Below are 17,477 nucleotides of genomic sequence, written 5' to 3' on the forward strand. Positions count from 1 at the left end.
GCGGGGTCCTGGGGAGCAGGGCGGGGGACCCAGACTGCAGTGTGGGCCTCTCAGTCCTTCCTGCTCCCAGGGGAGGCAGGACACTGGAAGGGAGCTCCCAGAATGAGGATCTAGAAGATTGGTATCTGGGGCCTGGGATTCATGTTTCTGATTCATGAGCCATGAGGCAGCTTTATCTCTGCAAGGGCATTGAGGGTCGAAGTCAATGACTGGGGAAGTTACTGAATTAGGGCATCTTGGACGTGGGCTGTCAGTGTCCCAGGGTATATGTGAGCGTATCAGCCTGACTCGGGGTGACAGTGACTTGCAGGGTGGCTGAGTCAGGGTCAGATGGAGGCTGGTGAATTAGTGTGCCCATCTTACAGAATTGATAACACAATACTGGGGAGTTGGGGCCCCATCCGTTGTAATAGCACTCCGGGGGGTCAGCCAGAAACCAACAAACAGCCAAATCCCTGTGGCCCCGCCCAGCCGGTCCACCAGTGGGGGAGCCGATTAACCATTAACCCCCAACCCTCCCCGGCAGAGCCTCCACCCCTTTGCAGAGGCTAGGCCAAGACTCCCGGCAGATCCTCCCAGAGGACGGTTTGAAACGCAGGAAGGCAGAGAGGGCACCTGGGAGGAGGCGGTGGGAGGGCGGAGGGCGGGGGCTGGGGCTCGGCCCAGAGCCTTTCGGGGTGGGCATCCTGGGCAGGGCAGGTGGCCGAGGTGTGAAGAGGGGAGGATGCGCCTCTCCAAAACCCTTGTCGACATGGACATGGCCGACTACAGTGCTGCGCTGGACCCAGCCTACACCACCCTGGAGTTTGAGAATGTGCAGGTGTTGACGATGGGCAATGGTAGGTGGGGGCAGCTGTGCCCAGGTGTGCCAGTTGGGGGAAGGTGTGCCCAAGTACGGGAGCGAGTCTTCAGCACTCAATTTGGGACTGGGAGAATGATAGACTAGCACGTTGGTCCCATAGGTGAGAGCACAGGTGTTGCCAGGTGAAGCAGATGTGCCCAGGTACAGTGACCAGAGGTATTCTGGGTTGGCGGGGGGGCTGCTGCAAAGGCAAATCTTCAGCAAAATTAGGTCCCAGGTATTCCTGCCAGGCCCCTGTGGTCCCTGTTACCAAAGCTGTCCCCGCTCAGTGTGTCACTGGGAGCGGGGACTTGATGGGAGCTTCCTCTTGGCGTCCAGCTCCAGTAACTGGTCCAACATGGTCCCTTCTTGAACCGCTTGGGCCTAGGTCCAGAGAGATGGAAAGGTATGTCCTGTCCCTGGGGATGGTGGATGGAGGCACAGCTGTGTTTCAGGGCATCTTTGGGACTTTCCTGGGGTGAACACCCCACTTAGAGAAAATGGAGTTCTCAGGGAGGTTTTGCTAAATGAGACGCGGATCAGCAGTGCGTGTGCCGTGTGCGTGCGTGCTGGTGTGCGATAGTGACCTCCTCTTGGCGTGCGTGCATGAGTTGCCCTGTATGCGTGTGGGCAGGTGGCAGTGTGTTGCAAACGTGTGTTTCCGGGAATCCACTTGCATGTTTGTGTTCGCCTGTCTGTGTGTGCGTGTCCTGTGTCTTATTTCTAGTTGCATTTGTTCACTGAGTGGGTCTGTGTTTGTTGGTGTCTCTAGGGATGCCTGTGTTTGTCTTGCTTATGTCCGTGAGCGGTGATGAGTGTGTGTACATGTGTCTGTGGATGTTTGCACACGTGGTCTGTGGATGTGGATTGGTTTGTGTGCCCCGAGCTTCCTGGGTGTATGTCCCGTTTGGGCATCCTGTCTCATGCCCCTGTTTATACCTGCTTGTGTATGTGTGTGCATCCCTGCCCTTGGGGGTCCAGAGCACATGTGATTGTGTACACGTGATGTGCAGGGTTGCCATTCGACAAATGCGATTCACATCAGCAACAGGTCCATTTGTCTCAGAGCAGATTGTGTTGCCTGTGTGTCTCTCCCCAGGTTTATACATGCGCTCCCATATCACCTAGAGCACATTTGAAGGTGGGGGGGTCTCCTGTACAAAGAGATGGGGGAAGGGAGGAGGCCTGGAAGCCAGGATGCCGGGACCTGACTGGTCGAAGGCCAGCCTCAGAGGAGAGGGGGCAGCTGGCCGAGGTTGACCTTCCACCTGCCTTCCTTCCATGGCTCCGTGGCTTCAGCTGAGGTCTGTAGAACTTGGGTCAGCTCAGCTCAGCCAGAGAGAGGTGTCTGCCCTGCCCGTGGTCAGTGGGCACTGCCGTGGTCAGTCTTACCAGCTGCTCGCCTCCCCCTGCCATTCACTCACTGTGTGACCTTGGGCACGTCACCTCCCCTCTCCTGGCCTCTGTATATTTTACAAAATGGGCTTGGTCACCTGAGGCCTGCTGGCCGGCCGGCTTTTAGGAGTGTCCGGGGATCACGTGAGGGAACTGCGGGGAAAACACACAGGAAATGGTCAACAAGAAGCTGCTGCGCTAGGCAGGGTCTGTGTGACCCCAGAGGGATAGTGTGTGCTGCCACACCTGGTCACCGCCCAGCCCTGGGCTGCCCCTATCACCCCTTCAAAGCGCATATCTCCAGCTCCCGAGAGCTGTGTGTTCCTGAGACAGAGGCCAGGCTCCTTACCGGCTGTTCTGAAGACAGGACAGCCTCCAGCTCTGGAGCCAGAAAGATCGGGGCTCAAATTCTGGCATAAATCCTTCTTACCTGTGTGAACTTGCCAAGCCATTTTCCTCTCTGAGCCTCAGTTTTCTCATCTGTAAAGTGGGAGTAAATCATAGCGCCTGCCTCCCGGGGCTAACCAGAGGATCCAGTAAGATAAGGCACCTGGGGCTTCCCTGGTGGTGCAGTGGTTGAGAGTCCGCCTGCCGATGCAGGGCACGTGGGTTCGTGTCCCGGTCCGGGAAGATCCCACATGCCGCGGAGTGGCTGGGCCCATGAGCCATGGCCGCTGAGCCTGCGCGTCTGGAGCCTGTGCTCCACAATGGGAGAGGCCACAACAGTACTGAAAAAAAAAAAAAAAAAAAGATAAGGCACCTGAGTGCTTAGCACTGGTAACTAACTGGTCCTGGCCCCGCATGAGTTGTCTCAGGAACTCTGAGCATCCCTAAGAAGAGTCTACGTTCTCCCTTGGAGTTTGAAGTGGGCTGAGAGTTGGGGTTATCTTTTGCATACATCCTGGGCTGGAGGCTTGAAGGCTCCAAAGATAGCTCCCTACCTGCCTGCCACTCTTGATTCAGAAGTGGCAGAAGTCCTTGTTTATCAGAGGCCCCAGCAGACACCCCAGTAAGGACAGCACTGGCCCTCACACCTGGACCATAAATCTGGTTCCTCTACTTAACAGCAACGTGGGCAAGTCCTGTCCTCTCCGAGCCTTGATGTTCTCACCTGGAGAATGGGAGCCCTCAGCTGACCCCGGGAGTGGGCTGATATACTTGGCATCACCCAGCCTATCCTGCCCAGGATATGGGAGCCCCTTCCCCCAGCCTCCGCCTGAGTTGTGGGGTCAGCTCTCCTGGGGGTTGGAGGAGGCAAGGCTGAGGGAGAAAGGGCACCAACACAGCTTAACAATTATCCCCACCTCCAGGAATAATTCACCAAGTGGAGGGGGCCGCGCTCCTGGGCACCCTCGGGAGTCTAGGTGATGTTCAGCTAGGCCACAGCAGCAATGAGATGTCCGCTTGTGCTTGGAGGCTGGAAGAGATCTGCTCGCAGAGTTTTCTTCTGCAGAAAAGTTTTCACTTCACCAACACTGATATAGTGCTTGTTATGTGCAAGCACTTCACATATATTGATTCACTGAATCTTCATAACAGACCTAGGGATTATCATGTTCCCCATTTTACACGTGAGGAAATGAAGGCACAGCGAAGTAAATTAATGCAGCCAAGGTCACACGGCTAAGAGGTGGGCAAGCTAGGATTTAAACTTGGCAGAAGAGCTATAGAGGTTGTGCTCTTAACTACAGCACTGTATCCCTCTCCAGTTCTTAGCTAGATGTTCCCTGGGAATTCAAGATTGGATTCAGGGTTACTATGAAAACAAGTGTGTGTATGACTTTGTGTGATGTGTGTATGTAGGCATTTTTCTGGGGAGATGGTCGATAGTGTTTGTCATCTTCTCTAAGAGGTCTATCCTTGGTGGAAGATTTGCTTACAAAAAAGAGGGTTCAGCTGCTGAAACTTAAAAAAAATTGAAAACAACTGGACCAGTCAAATGGCCCCTCTTTGCAGTTAGGGAAACTGAGGCCCAGGGGAAATTGAAGCAAGGAAAAGGAGCTTGTCCCAAGGCTACAAGCAAGTTGGTAGCAGTACTAGTACCCAGGACCCCAGCCACCTGCCTCTTATTCCCCTCTTCACATTTACATAGATGCAGTCGCTTTTGCTATGAGGTGCTCAGATCCTTGCCATGATCCTCCCAGGAGGGCAAACGAGCCACTGTCCTTGATGTATGTCTTCCTGTTCCCTGGGAGAGTTTCAGGGCCCCTGGGTACCAAGCTGAGCCACCCAGACTTGTTCACTCAGTGAGGAATGAGGAACAGGACCTGGTTCTGGGCAGATGCTGGGGGAATATTTGCCCCTCCCACGGTCCCCTCCGCCCAGCCAATCAGGGTCTACCAGGGTTGGATGCATCCTAGGAGACAGCCAGATTTTTGTTCCTTCCCAGAGAAAAGCTGGGACTAGCGGACTCCACGATGGGGGGGAACAGACCTTTGCAGACAACTCTGTGAATTCAGTGCCACAACCATCCCTAAGTTATAGATGCAAAATGGGGGTTCCAAAATGGCGAGGAACTTGCCCAAGTTCTTGGAGGGAGTATAACAGCACCTGGGTGTAGCTGAGGCTGAAGCCCTGGGGAGATCCCCACAATGCTCATATCAGTTTCTGAATCTAAACCACCAGGAGAGCAGGGCCTCCGGGAGGTGACTTTCTGCCCCTCCTGTGTCCTCACTTTTCTTTTGTGGTGCAGACACATCCCCAGCAGAAGGTGCCAACCTCAACGCACCCAACAGCCTGGGTGTCAGCGCCCTGTGTGCCATCTGTGGGGACCGGGCCACAGGCAAACACTATGGTGCCTCAAGCTGTGACGGCTGCAAGGGCTTCTTCCGGAGGAGTGTAAGAAAGAACCACATGTACTCCTGCAGGTGAGGAAGCTTGATTTCTCCAGCTGGGAAATGGGTACACTTGGGCTAATGTCCCCCTGGGTCTGTCCTCTCTCTGAATAGGTCCCAGAGGCATCTGTCCTTCAAGCCCTTCAAGCCTCCTCTGATTTCTCAGTCCTTGCAGATCCAGATGGGAACATCTATTCTAGAAATTTCATTTATTGATCATAAAGCCATTGACTGACATTTATTGAGTACTTACTATGTGCCAGGCACCATACTAAGTCTTTACCTGTATTAGCTGTTCCCAGAAGCTCATTGTTATTTTTCCCATTTAGCAAATGGGGACCCATGTGGTTTAGGATCAAGCCTACTCTGAAGCCTCAGAGGATGAGGACCATCCCCCAACCTGGTGCTTTTTCTGGGGCAAATAGGGGATTGGCCCTGGCCTTTCCACCACTCTCAAGGCCTTGGAGATCCCTCCTTCAAAGAATCTCACATTCTGGGTAACAGCAATAATAAAGTTACGAGCCCTTACTATGAACAGATTGTGTGCTGAGCCCCATTAAGGTAATTATCTCACTGTCACCTGTCAACACCCCTCTGTGGTCGTTACTATTAATTCTCATTTTATAGATGAGGAAGCTGTGGCTTGGAGAGGACTAGGAATTTGCCCAAGGTCACCCAGCTTGAATCAATGTCAGAGCCCAGATTGACACTCAGGGTCCCACCCATAACCACTGTGGGTACTGCCTCTATTCCATATCCCCACCCAGAATGTGGCTTATGTGGACCAAGTATTGACACTGATCCACAATCAGGAGCCCACTCTGGGCTACTGGGATTTTATAGGATATGCTGGAAACAGCAGTGCCTTGTACTTGAAGCTGAGTGATCTGAAGCCATGTGTCACCTCTCTGAGCCTCAGTTTCCCCATGTTTAGTGGGACAGGGTTGGGCTCTCAGAGAGTCCATAGGGCCTTTCCAGCTCCTGGTTGGTTAGCAGAAGAACTCCTGGGATGAAAGGTTTGAACAAAGATGCTGGAGGTCAACCAGATGGCCAGGATCCTGGTTCAGACCTGGGAGGGGGAAGACTGTCTCTTCTCTACCCAACCATCCAAAGCCCTCCCCAGATTTAGCCGGCAGTGTGTGGTGGACAAGGACAAGAGGAACCAGTGCCGCTACTGCAGGCTCAAGAAGTGCTTCCGGGCTGGCATGAAGAAGGAAGGTGAGCCTCGACCCTCCCCCTGCCACCCCACTGTCCCACCTGCACCCACAAGCTCCCGGCAGCCATTTACAACTGCAGCCACAACTTTATGACTTGGTGACAGGCCCCAGGGTGACTGGCTAATGGCTGAGAGGAGGGAGGGCCTGAAAATCTGATCATAGGGAGGGGCTGGGCTTGGTCTTGAGAAAGATTCCAAGAGATAAGCTCCCACTTTCAGCTACTCAGGTTCCCAGCGCCACCACCCCTGCCTGCCTTTACCAACACAAGGCAGCCGAGTTGGGTGTTTTTTCTTAATATACTATTTCAAACATTAGGAAAAGTGTAGAGAATGACACTACGAACATCCATGGACCCACCACCCAGACTCAGCAAATGGGAATGGGGGCGGGGGGGGGAGAGTTCTACACCTGAGCTTCCTCCCCAAGCAGTTTCTTAACCTTCCTTCTTAGGCATCAGGTGACCCAGCGTCCTCCCGTTCTAGGAAAGGGAACAAGGCCCCAGACTCATCCTGGGTGGAGGAGGATGGGAACGCTGGGGCACAATGTTTATTCGGGTCTCCCTGGCCTCCTGCCACCAGCAGATACCAGTCCCCTGGCTGGGCGTTTCCACAGTTGATAGTTCCTTTCATTCTCATGACAGCCCTGTGTGGCACTATTATCCTTCCTGCTTTTCATGGACGAGGGAACTGAGGCCCAGGATGGTTCAGCAACTTGCCCAAGGCCCCGCAGCTGGTCAGACAAGCTCCGAGGTTTGAACCCAGAGCTTTGGACCCGAGTTCATTGCTGCTTGGATGATACCTCAGTGCTGCCTACTGTGCCTTCCGGACCCCAGGAATGTTTAAAAGTTTTTCAGCCTAAACTCAGGAGGCAAACCTCTTTTAACCGCTTCTCTGGGTAACTTGAGCTCATTTTCAAATCTCTTTGTCTCCTTCTCTGCCCAACTCACTTTTCCCAGCCCTGGAACTGGCTCCCAGACCTTCACTTCCAGCCCGCAGCTGTGGCACAGCAGCCAAAACCCTTGGTCTAGTTCTGTACAAACACACACACCCCACCCCACCCTACCCCGCAAAAGGATCCTGGGACCCAGCCTTCCCCGGGCAGGCTGAGAAGGACAGGAACTTGGCTTTGCTTGTCTCCCCTCCCCGACTCTACCTCTGAGCCCCTGTTTTCTCTTCTCCCTCCCTGGGAAACATCTTCTGGGTCTCATCCCTACAGAGCCCTTAGAGTTCACTAGCCCTGTGCTGGGAAACCTGGGCCTGTGATCCTCATGAAGGAGTGCGTGGTCTCCAAGGTCCGTTCTGGCTCGCAGCAACACAATTCTTTCATCCAGACCTCAGTTATCCCCAAAGTCGGGGAGGGCCTTTTTCAAAAGGCAGATGCCCCCCTGCTCTCCCCTACCCAGTTATCAATGGGATTGAGCCACTCTCACCTTGAACTTGAGAACGCCTTTGTGGAATGAGAAATGTTATGAATGGGGGACTGCCCTGGTGGTCTAGTGGTTAAGACTCCGTGCTTCCAGTGCAGGGGCGCAGGTTCAATCCCTGGTCAGAGAACTAAGATCCCACATGCTGCGCAGCGTGGCCAAAAAAAAAAGAGAAAGAAATGTTATGAATGGGAATATGAGGCATGTATGAACAGCTGGAGGCAAGAAAAAAATTGAGAGCTATAATCTAAGAGCCAAACGGTCTAGGGCTCTAAGAGCCAGTGATTCTATCACCCCGACAGCCTAAGATTTTAGCTTTGAGAGAATGAATCTCTCATGTTAAAATTCCAGGCCTTGTGACAGGAAGGTGGGAGAAAGGTTGGCAGCTCACCTGAGCAGATGGCTACCTTCCTAGGCTGTAGGTAGCCTGGTCCTGCATCTGGATGGTCTTTACAGATGTCTCTTGTTAAATATTCAGAGTCACTTTCACGTGTCACTTGGAGGAAGTTTCTGCCCCATCTGGGCTCCAGTGTTCGCATCTATAAAATGACAGGGGTGGATAATGAGCCCTTCCAGCTCTGTGAGTCTACCTTTACGCCCACTGATCTACCTGTACAAGTACCTACTGCCCACCAGGACATGTGTGTTTGTTCCCTGATCCTCCCACTGAGCTGCCACAGAGGCAGTAGGCCCGGATCCTGGCTCCTGGAAGGGGAGGGAGGGCCCCCGGCCATTCTGCCTTAGCTTAGCCTTGAGAATAGCCAATGGCTTCTTGTCTTGGAGAAAGTGGCGTTACTCCAGGAGGATAGGAGAATCGACTGATGGCAAGTGAGTGTGAGCTAGTAAAGGTTGGTGCTTATTTACATGCTTGGGTTAACCAGGAGATCATGACACATGCAGTTGCTTGGTTGCTTTGAGAACAGGCCAGGGTAGCAACGTGTTCCATTGCCACTGTGGTCAAGTTCTGGCAAGTCAGGACGTTACTAGCTCTACCTAAGTCTTATAGTCCCAGCACCCCTCCTCGGCCTGGTGGGAGGTTCTCAAAGCCAAGAGAGATTCTTGGTGGAAGCCCCAGTGGTCAGGAGAGGTGGGACCAGTTTTATCTCCCTTCCTCGATGGCCTTGGGAAGATCCGGGGATTAAAACTCAAAAGTTGTCCCTGGGGGGCTTCCCTAGTGGCGCAGTGGTTGAGAGTCCACCTGCCGATGCAGGGGACACGGGTTCGTGCCCCAGTCCGGGAAGATCCCACATGCCGCGGAGCGGCTGGGCCCGTGAGCCATGGCCGCTGAGCCTGCACGTCCGGAGCCTGTGCTCCGCAACGGGAGAGGCCACAACAGTGAGAGGCCCGAGTCCCACAAAAAGAAAAAAAGTTGGCCCTGAGGACAGGAAGGTTTGGGCCGCAAACGCAGCATTTATAGACCAGTCAGGTGTATACGAGGTCATCAGATCTACCCCCTCCCCATTTTACAGATGCGGAAGTTGAGGCCAGAGAGGTGATGTGATTGGGTCGGGGGTGGGGGAAGGCAGGACTAGAGCTCAGGCTCCCCAGAGCTGAGCAGACACCAGGGTCCCTGGATGAAAACTAGTAGTGATGGCCTTGGGAGGTACCTTCTCGGTCTAGATTCCTGAAACTTCCTCTCGACCACAGGGAAGGGCTCTAAATCTCAAAGTCTTATAAGTTTGGCCAGAGGCTATTCCACGGTGGTCAGAAGTGTGTTCCCTGAAAGAACAAAGACTCTGGGAAGAAATCTGGGGAATCAGTGGGCTCAACAGCCAGTCTCAAATTTCTTCCTCTAAACCTACACCTGCCTGGGCCCCTGCTGGCAGACCCAGGACAAATGTCTGACTCCTGGCGTTGGAAATCCAGCCCAGGACGCAGAGCCAGGGGTGCAGGAGGTGCAAGCTGGCGGTAGGCCAGGGGACGTCTGATAGGCCCTTCCTGGGAACCCCGGCCCAGCAGCCCCCTACGCCCCGACTCAGGGGTTCTCTCGGAAGACAGGCTGGTCCTCCTCTCCGCCTCTGCCCGGGCCGGTTAATATTCAATAGAAGTTACCTTAGGTCCCCGACCCTGCTAATACTGAGCAAACATGTGGAAAACATCATTCCGTGACTGAGCTCGCGCCGGGCACTGATAACACCGGCCTAACCTTGAGGAGCCCAATCCCCAGCTGCTGACAGCAGCCCTTTTCTTAGGCCGCCACTTGGCGCCCTGGTGGGTGCGGGCTGGTAGCCATGGGAGGGGTGTTGCAGGTGGGGCGGGACTCGGGCAGGGGAGTGGTGCTGGGAGCTGGCATCCGTCCAGGATGGTGGGTCTGGGGAGACGAGATTTCTTACCTTGGGACCTCTATCATATCCCACTAAATTCCTGGGCTCCCTGTACACTATCTGACTTTCATTCCCTGATTTCAACACTGTGTGAAATCAGGAGAAAGTTGAATAGCGGGAATGTCAACGTTCCATTGAGAAACGGGGCATAGGATGTGCCCAAGAATCAGAGCTTGTCTCATCCTGCGCCTTTTTTCAGCCGCTCAACAGATATTTATTGAGCACCTACTGTGCGCCAGGCTCTGTTCTACTTGTTGGGGCTACAGCAGTGGACAATAGGGATGATGTTCTGGCTTTCTGGAGCTTTTCTTCTCTTAGAGAGACAGAGAGTGAAGAAAGAAACAGAGAGTAAGTACCAAGAAGAAAAATAAGGCTGGAGAAAGGGCAGAGCCTGCGGGAGAGATACCACATCAGACAGGATGGTCAGAGCAGGTGTCTCTGAGATGGTGATATTTGCACAAAGACATGAGTAAATTAAGAAGAAGCAGCTTAGCTGCAGGGGGAAGAGAATTCCAGGCAGTGGGAACAGCAGCCGGAAGGCTTTGAGGGAGAGTGGCCGAGTGAGTCCCAGAACAGCGGGGAGGCAGGTTTGACAGGCAGAGAGAATAAAAGCGAGATGGGAGAGACAGGACCATCGTGAGGAATTGTCTCTTTACTCCGGGTATGATGGGGAGGTCCTGGTTTTGAGCAGTGGAGGAATATGACCTGAGTTGGGTTTTAGGGGATCCCTTTGTCTTTCGAGAGGTGTGCAGACTGAAGGGGCAAGGCCATAAGCAAAGTGACCAGTGAGGAGGGTCTGAACTACCCCAGGGCCCAGCCCAGAGTGGGAGCCGCAGATGGATCTTGCAAAGCTTTCTGATGGAATTTGGAGTGTGAGCCGACGGGGTAGTGAGAAAAAAGGCATATAGTGAGACTCCCAGGCTGGGAGGAAGAATGAACCTGCCTGTTCCTGGGATGGGAAAGACCCCGAGGAGCAGGTTTGGAGGAAAAAGCTTATAGATGGGGAAACCGAGGCCCAGAGAGAGGATGTGGCCCCCACCAGCAATGGAGAGTGAGGGATGAATCCCGACAGGAACCCAGGTCTCCTGCCGCCTCGTGCTCCCTCCTTCCAGCTTCAAAAACATTCCACTGTGAGGCCTCCCGGACTCCAAGGGCCAGGCCAGGGCAGCAGAAGGACCACCTTACATCTTAGGCCAGGATGGAGATGCCCGGGGGGTGTGAGGCCCTGGTGGACGGAGGCCCTGGGACTCTGAGTTCCTGGCAGGGAGCCCCGCAGTCGGTCAGGAGGGAGCCAGAGCTTTCCTGAGCTGCTCCTGAGAGGTTTGTCTAGAGCACATGCACTTCCTGCTGAAGGCTGAGACCACCAGGGCAGGTGGGGCCTCCAGATCCCCTTGTCCAGGCCTTTTGCCTCCACACTCAAGAATCCCTGACCATCTCCATCACCCAGAGCAATTCATTTTGCTTGTTTTATACACTTTCATGTGGAAAGAAAGTGACCCTTTTTCAAAACAGCGCTTGAAAGCCTGTCAGCTAGACAGATCCCCTCTTCAAAGTTCAAGACCCACCTTCAGGCCTCTGCCAAGTCATCATGACCTTGCATGCCTCCAGTGATGGCTGGATCACTCCTACAGCCACCCAGCTGTGTGCGGGGCAGTTGTGGCACTTGGCAAGTTCTCCCACAAGCTGGGCCAGGACCCATCTCCCCCCATTCCCACATGCTGATCTGGGCTCTGCCCCCTGGACACTCCCCAGCGCCCCCGCAACTCCCACCTCCAACCCTGTTTCCTTTGTTCCAGGCCAGCCTTGCAGTCCTTCCCTCTGGGTTCAGCCACCTCCCCTTGCTCCTCAGCCACCCCTCGTGTCACGGGAGCCCCCCACCCCCACCTCTCTCTGCCTCCTCACAGCCGTCCAGAATGAACGGGACCGGATCAGCACTCGCAGGTCGAGCTACGAGGACAGCAGCCTGCCCTCCATCAACGCGCTCCTGCAGGCCGAGGTCCTGTCCCAGCAGGTACCAGGGGACCCTCCACCCACCTGGGGATCCCTCACCCCAAAGAGGAATCTCAACTCCACCCCTGACCTCCCCAGCCAGGCCCTGGAGCAGCAGATGGGAGGGCCCTCAGCTATCGCAGAAGGGAAACTGAGTCCAGGATCACTCGGCCGGTTTAGTAGCAAAGACCCACAGCCGGCACTCAGGGGCCCTGTGGGGCCTGCATTCTGCAAGCCAAGCAGTTTTCTCTCTCGCTGAGGGCCTGAGATCACCTTAGCCCCGAGAGAAAAGAGGAGTGGACATGTGGACAGAGTAGCACATGGGGCTCAGCCAACCCCTTGCTGTGTGACCTTGGGCAAGTCACAGCGCTTCTCTGGGCAGTGGTTTCTCCACTTATCTGATGAGGATGAAGATTTTTGCTCCGCTTCTCCTCTAGGGCTGAGGGGTTCCTTGGGGTTCAAAGGAGCTGGTGGAAGAGGGTGCACGGGGCAGGCAGCAGATAAAGGCCCGGAGAGAGCTTCTTCCCCCGTAACTGCCTCCTCAGCATCCTCCCTTTCCGGTTTTCCCTGAGCTTCCTTCAGAGCTGAGAAGGCACCCACAGTCCAGCTCCCCTTTTCCAGACAGGAGAACTCTCCGGGGCGGGGGCTCTGTGCAGGGGACAGAGAATATAAGGAGGGCCCGGCCATCCCCAGCATTTTCCTTCATCTCCTCCAGATCACCTCCCCTGTCTCTGGAATCAATGGTGACATTCGGGCAAAGAAGATCGCCAGCATCGCGGATGTGTGCGAGTCCATGAAAGAGCAGCTGCTGGTGCTTGTCGAGTGGGCCAAGTACATCCCAGCTTTCTGCGAGCTCCCCCTGGACGACCAGGTGAGGGTGAACACGGTCTGCGGGCAGTGCGGGCCCTGGGCAGGTGGGTCCTGCTGGCCCACCTGGGATATAGCCTTGGACTGGTTTGATTTTATTTAACAAACATACATAGTGCTCATGTGTGCCTGGAGCTGTTGAAATCACTTTATAAATATTAGCTCATTTAATCCTTCCAACAACCCTAAGGGATCAGTGCTATTATGACCATCTTATAGGTGAGGAAACTGGGGCACAGAGAGGTTAAGTAACTTACTCAAGATCACACAGCTAGTATCCAACACAGCTGGTATTAGAACAGGCAGACAAGCTTCAAAGTCCAGGCTAGTAGCCTCTGCACCACTGCCCCAGGCAGCTCTCCTGGGGAGGATGTTGGTAGGGGTTCAGGGGCAGGGATCAGGAGGTTTGGGCTTGAGCCCTTGCTCTAAGATAGGTTCTCTGTGTGATCCCGGACAAATTACTTTCTGTCTCTGAGCCTCCATTTTCTTATCTGTAGAGTGGGAATTGTAATACCCACTTCAGAAAGCTGTTGGGAGGATTGAGGACATTGCCATTTAAAAAAAAATTGTATTGGAGTGTGGTTGATTTACAATGTTGTGTTAGTTCGGTGTACAGCAAAGTGAATCAGTTATACATATACATATATGCACTTTTATTTTAAGATTCTTTTCCCATATAGACCATTACAGAGTACTGAGTAGAGTTCCCTGTGCTATACAGTAGGTCCTTATTAGTTATCTATTTTATATATAGTAGTGTGTACATGTCTGTCCCAATCTCCCACTTACCATTTGAAAAGCGTGAGTCATGTAATGGGGCACCTACACAGTCCCAGGCCACGGCGGACCTCCCTGTCAGTTTCTTCCTTGTATCCCACCAAGGTGGTTTAACTCAGCATTTTATTTCCCTAAGTACCTTCTTTGGAATACCAAAAAATGTCCCAGGGGAAAAAGGGGGCTGAAGGGGCGGGGGCTGAGGACAATTGAGTTTCTGAGATACCGTAAATGGTAGCGCCTGCCCAGGGCACCCCCGAGGCCTCTGCAGACACTTTCCCTGTTTGGGAAAGAGGAGCTGGACTGGGTCACCTTCTCAGCTCCAAGGGAAGCTGAGGGACACCAATGGATAGTGTTCCAGGTACCGGCTCCTAGCGCATTTGCTTCTCTGTTTTGCACATTTGCACAAAAGATTGGCAACACATGTCAGTCTATTAAAGTTTCTGAGAAGTCTTCAGGCAAGGCAGCTATGGAACTTTGGGAAGCCTAGGGCTTCTCGAAGTCTTCTGATGCCCAGGCTCTCCTGGAGTACATTCGTATCACCTGGTGGGATACGCTGTGGAAACCCTGGTTTGGCTGGTCCTCACCTTCATACGGGGGCTGGATCAGATGCCCTCTCACACGGATTCCTGTCTGCTTTGGAAGGGATGACAAGGCAGGGATCTTGGCCGAGCTGCCCCTGCCTTTTCCCCTGCTCCTCATGTTCTGGCCCTGGTCCCCTCTGCTGGAGAGTCTGCATTAATGTTTAATCCCTCCTGTTCCTTCCCAGGGGCTCAACAGGGCAACAAGATCCCCCCCAAGCTAAGCAATTGTTAACCTCGATTTCCCACCCAAACCTTCCTGGCTGGGGCTCAGAGCATTCTCAGAGAGCAGTGATGGGTGGCCAGTAACACAGAATAATCATTAACATCACCACCCCCCGCCTGCCCGCCCCCAGAACAGCCACCATGTTAGGGGGCTAGACCCAGGGCCGGGAGGGTTCCCAGCTCCCCATTCACGGTGTATAAGGAGCTCATCTTGCCCAAGATGGGTGAGGCACACCTGGGAGAATTGGGGGCACTGTCTGTCGACATTGCCCCAGGAACCACCTTCCAAGTTTGTTTGCTTCTTGGTTTGTCTTGGACATCAACCCATTGAAACCGAGAAGGCTGGGTAGCATTGGATAAGCGGACTAAGGCTTGGAGAGAAAGAGCGATTTGCCCGAGGTCACAGAACAAGCCAGCCACAGGGTGTGAATCCAGGCCTTCTGCCTCTTGATTGCAGAGGCGCTGGGGTAAGTGACGAAAGTCCTGCCTGGTGCCTGGCGCATAGGAAGTGCTCGATAATCAGCATCCTTTGGCTTCCTTTTGCCCTGGTCATGGAGAGGGAGCTCTCGCCTCCAAGGCTGTTTGCCATTTCTCCTCTTTTCCTGTCACCTTCACCAGGCTTAACCATGGGGGAACAGATGAGGTAAGGGCATGGCTGTAGGAGGGGCTCGATCTGCAGAGGATGTTAAGTAGTTGGCTCATCCATTCACCTATTCCTTCCTGCTGCATTCAAACAAATATTTATCGAATATGTGCCAGGTATCCTCCATGCCTTAGAACAACTTCACCTCCTTAGAGAGGCCTCTTATGATCTCCTCATCGAATGCAGTTGCTCTTGCCCCATTGCTCTTTATCACATGACCCTCACGTTCCTTTCTTCTTCCCTCCCTCCCTCCATCAATCTATTTTTTCTTTCTCTCTCTCCCTCCCTCCCTCCCTTCCTTCCTTCTTTCTTTCTCCTCCCCCTCCCTCCTTTTCTTTCCTTTCACCATTGTGTCCCCAAACAAGTGTCTGGCACTTAGTAGACACTCAACATTTGATGACTACAAGAATGAGCAGTCCAATGAATTAATGAATAAAAGCATTTTTGCTTCCTAGTTTAGCCTGCTAAAAAACATCCAAACTCCCTAACCCAACCTTTCAGATAAGATCCTTGAGGCTACCAGCCTGCTACTGTTTGACCAGTCCCATCCTTTGGTCCTCATGCAAGCACTGAAGCAGGTGGTTCTGAAAGGGCAAGCAATGTCCTCCTGTGCGCTGGCAGGGCTCCCACCTCAGACTTCAGTCTTCCAAGGCCTCCCTGTCCTCTCTGTAGGGAAGGGGTCGGTCAAGCAGATCCCCTGCCAAGGACCAGTGCTCACACCTTTGCCTCGGGAAGCAACATCCATGTCCAGATTCTTATAACGCTTTCTCAGAATCTAGAATCTTCCAGCGTCAAGTGGGTGGATGCCTTGGAGATCTTCTGGAGTAATGATTTCCCAAACACAACGGGTGCATCAGAATCAACCAAGGATCTTGTTAATTGCAGATTCTTGGGCCCACCCCAGACATACAGAATCAGCGTCTCTGGCAGTAGGGCCTAAGAATCTGTGTTTTTACAAAACAGTCTTCATAATCTTTCATAGCTGATCCATGGGTAGGAATTCAGGACCCCGGAAAAAGCTCTAAAAGTTTTAGAACTTTTTGGGTTTGTAGACCCTCTTGAGAGTCTGATGAAAGCCCTTAAGTCTCTGCTAAAAAAAAAACACATACCCAGTTGTTACAGTTTTACCAGCCATGCAGACGAGGCCCAGAGGGGAACAGCAGCTACCCTGGACACAGCAATTCAAGGACAGACTCAGCATTTGGTCTCCCGGCTCTGAGCACATGTTCTTTACCTTTCCAGGCAGTTTTATCCATTATGGAAGGAAGGCAGCAGTTTTCTTTTCTTTTTCTTTCTTTTCTTTTTTTTTTTTTTGGTTTTTTTTTGTTTTTGTTTTTTTTGACCGCACGGCATGTGGGATCTTAGTTCCCTGACCAGGGATTGAACCCATAGCCCCTGCAGTGGAAGTGTGGAGTCTTAACCACTGGACTGCCAGGGAAGTCCCAAGGCAGCAGTTTTCCGATACCCATTTTATAATTCAGGCAGGTAAAGGCAAGGAGAGCATTAAGCTGACTTGCCCAGGGTCATTGACTTGGCCGGGAGCAGCCTTCCCAGGGGTGCGGACACCTTCCCAGGGGTGTGGACACCGGACGCCATCCCTTCTCTCTTCCAGGTGGCCCTGCTCAGAGCCCATGCTGGCGAGCACCTGCTGCTCGGAGCCACCAAGCGCTCCATGGTGTTCAAGGACGTTCTGCTTCTAGGTGAGGATACTGCCTGCCCAGCCAGGGCTCTGCAGAGGGTGTGCCCAGCACGGAGCACACCCGGGCACGGGAGATTTCCATGGTAGTGTGCAGGAGTGAGGGAGAAAGATCAGGAATGGTCCTGTCCTCAGTATTCTCAACTGGATACGCCGCTCAGATGCAAAGAAATGTGGACTCGAAGAATTAAATTCCCCAGCATGCAAGTTAGAGCACAGTCAGGGTTAGCCCTGGAGTAACCTGTGCATTCTGATGTACTTTCTGGAGTAGGAGCAAAAGACATCCAGGAATGGCACAAACCCCCAGCCTATGTCACCTATGCCTTCATAGCATGTTTGTTTATTATTTTAAATGCTTATATAGGGTACACCATGAGCCCTAGTCTGAGTACTTTACAAATACTAACTCCTTTAATATGACGACCATACGAGGTAAGCTCTGTAATTTATTCCCATTTTATAGATGGAAAAACTGAGGCACAGAAAATGACTTACCCAAATATATCTGGCTAGTCAGTGGTAGAAGCAGGACTCAACCCAGGCAGTCTAGTTCCAGAAACTGAGCCCTTATCCTTGGTGCTTTTATGCCTCCTAAGTGGCCCTTTAATGTCATCAGTGTTGTGGGTCTGTTGTCATGTTGAAGAATGGAGCTTGGGTGATGTGAAAGG

The 17,477-nt window shown here is 53.1% G+C and overlaps 1 protein-coding gene across 7 annotated transcripts in view; it reads left to right on the forward strand.

Moving 5' to 3' along the window:
* Nucleotides 1–17,477, forward strand: part of HNF4A (hepatocyte nuclear factor 4 alpha) — a gene marked incomplete at both ends in the record, with an annotated part of 59,428 nt that overhangs the window by 33,957 nt on the left and 7,994 nt on the right. For 4 of the 7 annotated variants that reach the window (XM_079718935.1, XM_079718937.1, XM_079718936.1 and 1 more), the window contains 5 exons: nt 4,929–5,103; nt 6,194–6,288; nt 11,939–12,045; nt 12,739–12,894; nt 16,726–16,813. In XM_079718935.1, the coding sequence (XP_079575061.1) occupies nt 4,929–5,103; nt 6,194–6,288; nt 11,939–12,045; nt 12,739–12,894; nt 16,726–16,813 (621 nt within the window). Of the gene's footprint in view, nt 1–724; nt 840–4,928; nt 5,104–6,193; nt 6,289–11,938; nt 12,046–12,738; nt 12,895–16,725; nt 16,814–17,477 lie in introns of those variants that run through there. The other 3 variants (XM_079718932.1, XM_079718933.1, XM_079718934.1) reach the window with 1 other exon arrangement.

Source organism: Hyperoodon ampullatus, assembly GCF_949752795.1.
Source record: "Hyperoodon ampullatus genome assembly, chromosome: 14".
Lineage (NCBI taxonomy): Eukaryota > Metazoa > Chordata > Mammalia > Artiodactyla > Ziphiidae > Hyperoodon > Hyperoodon ampullatus.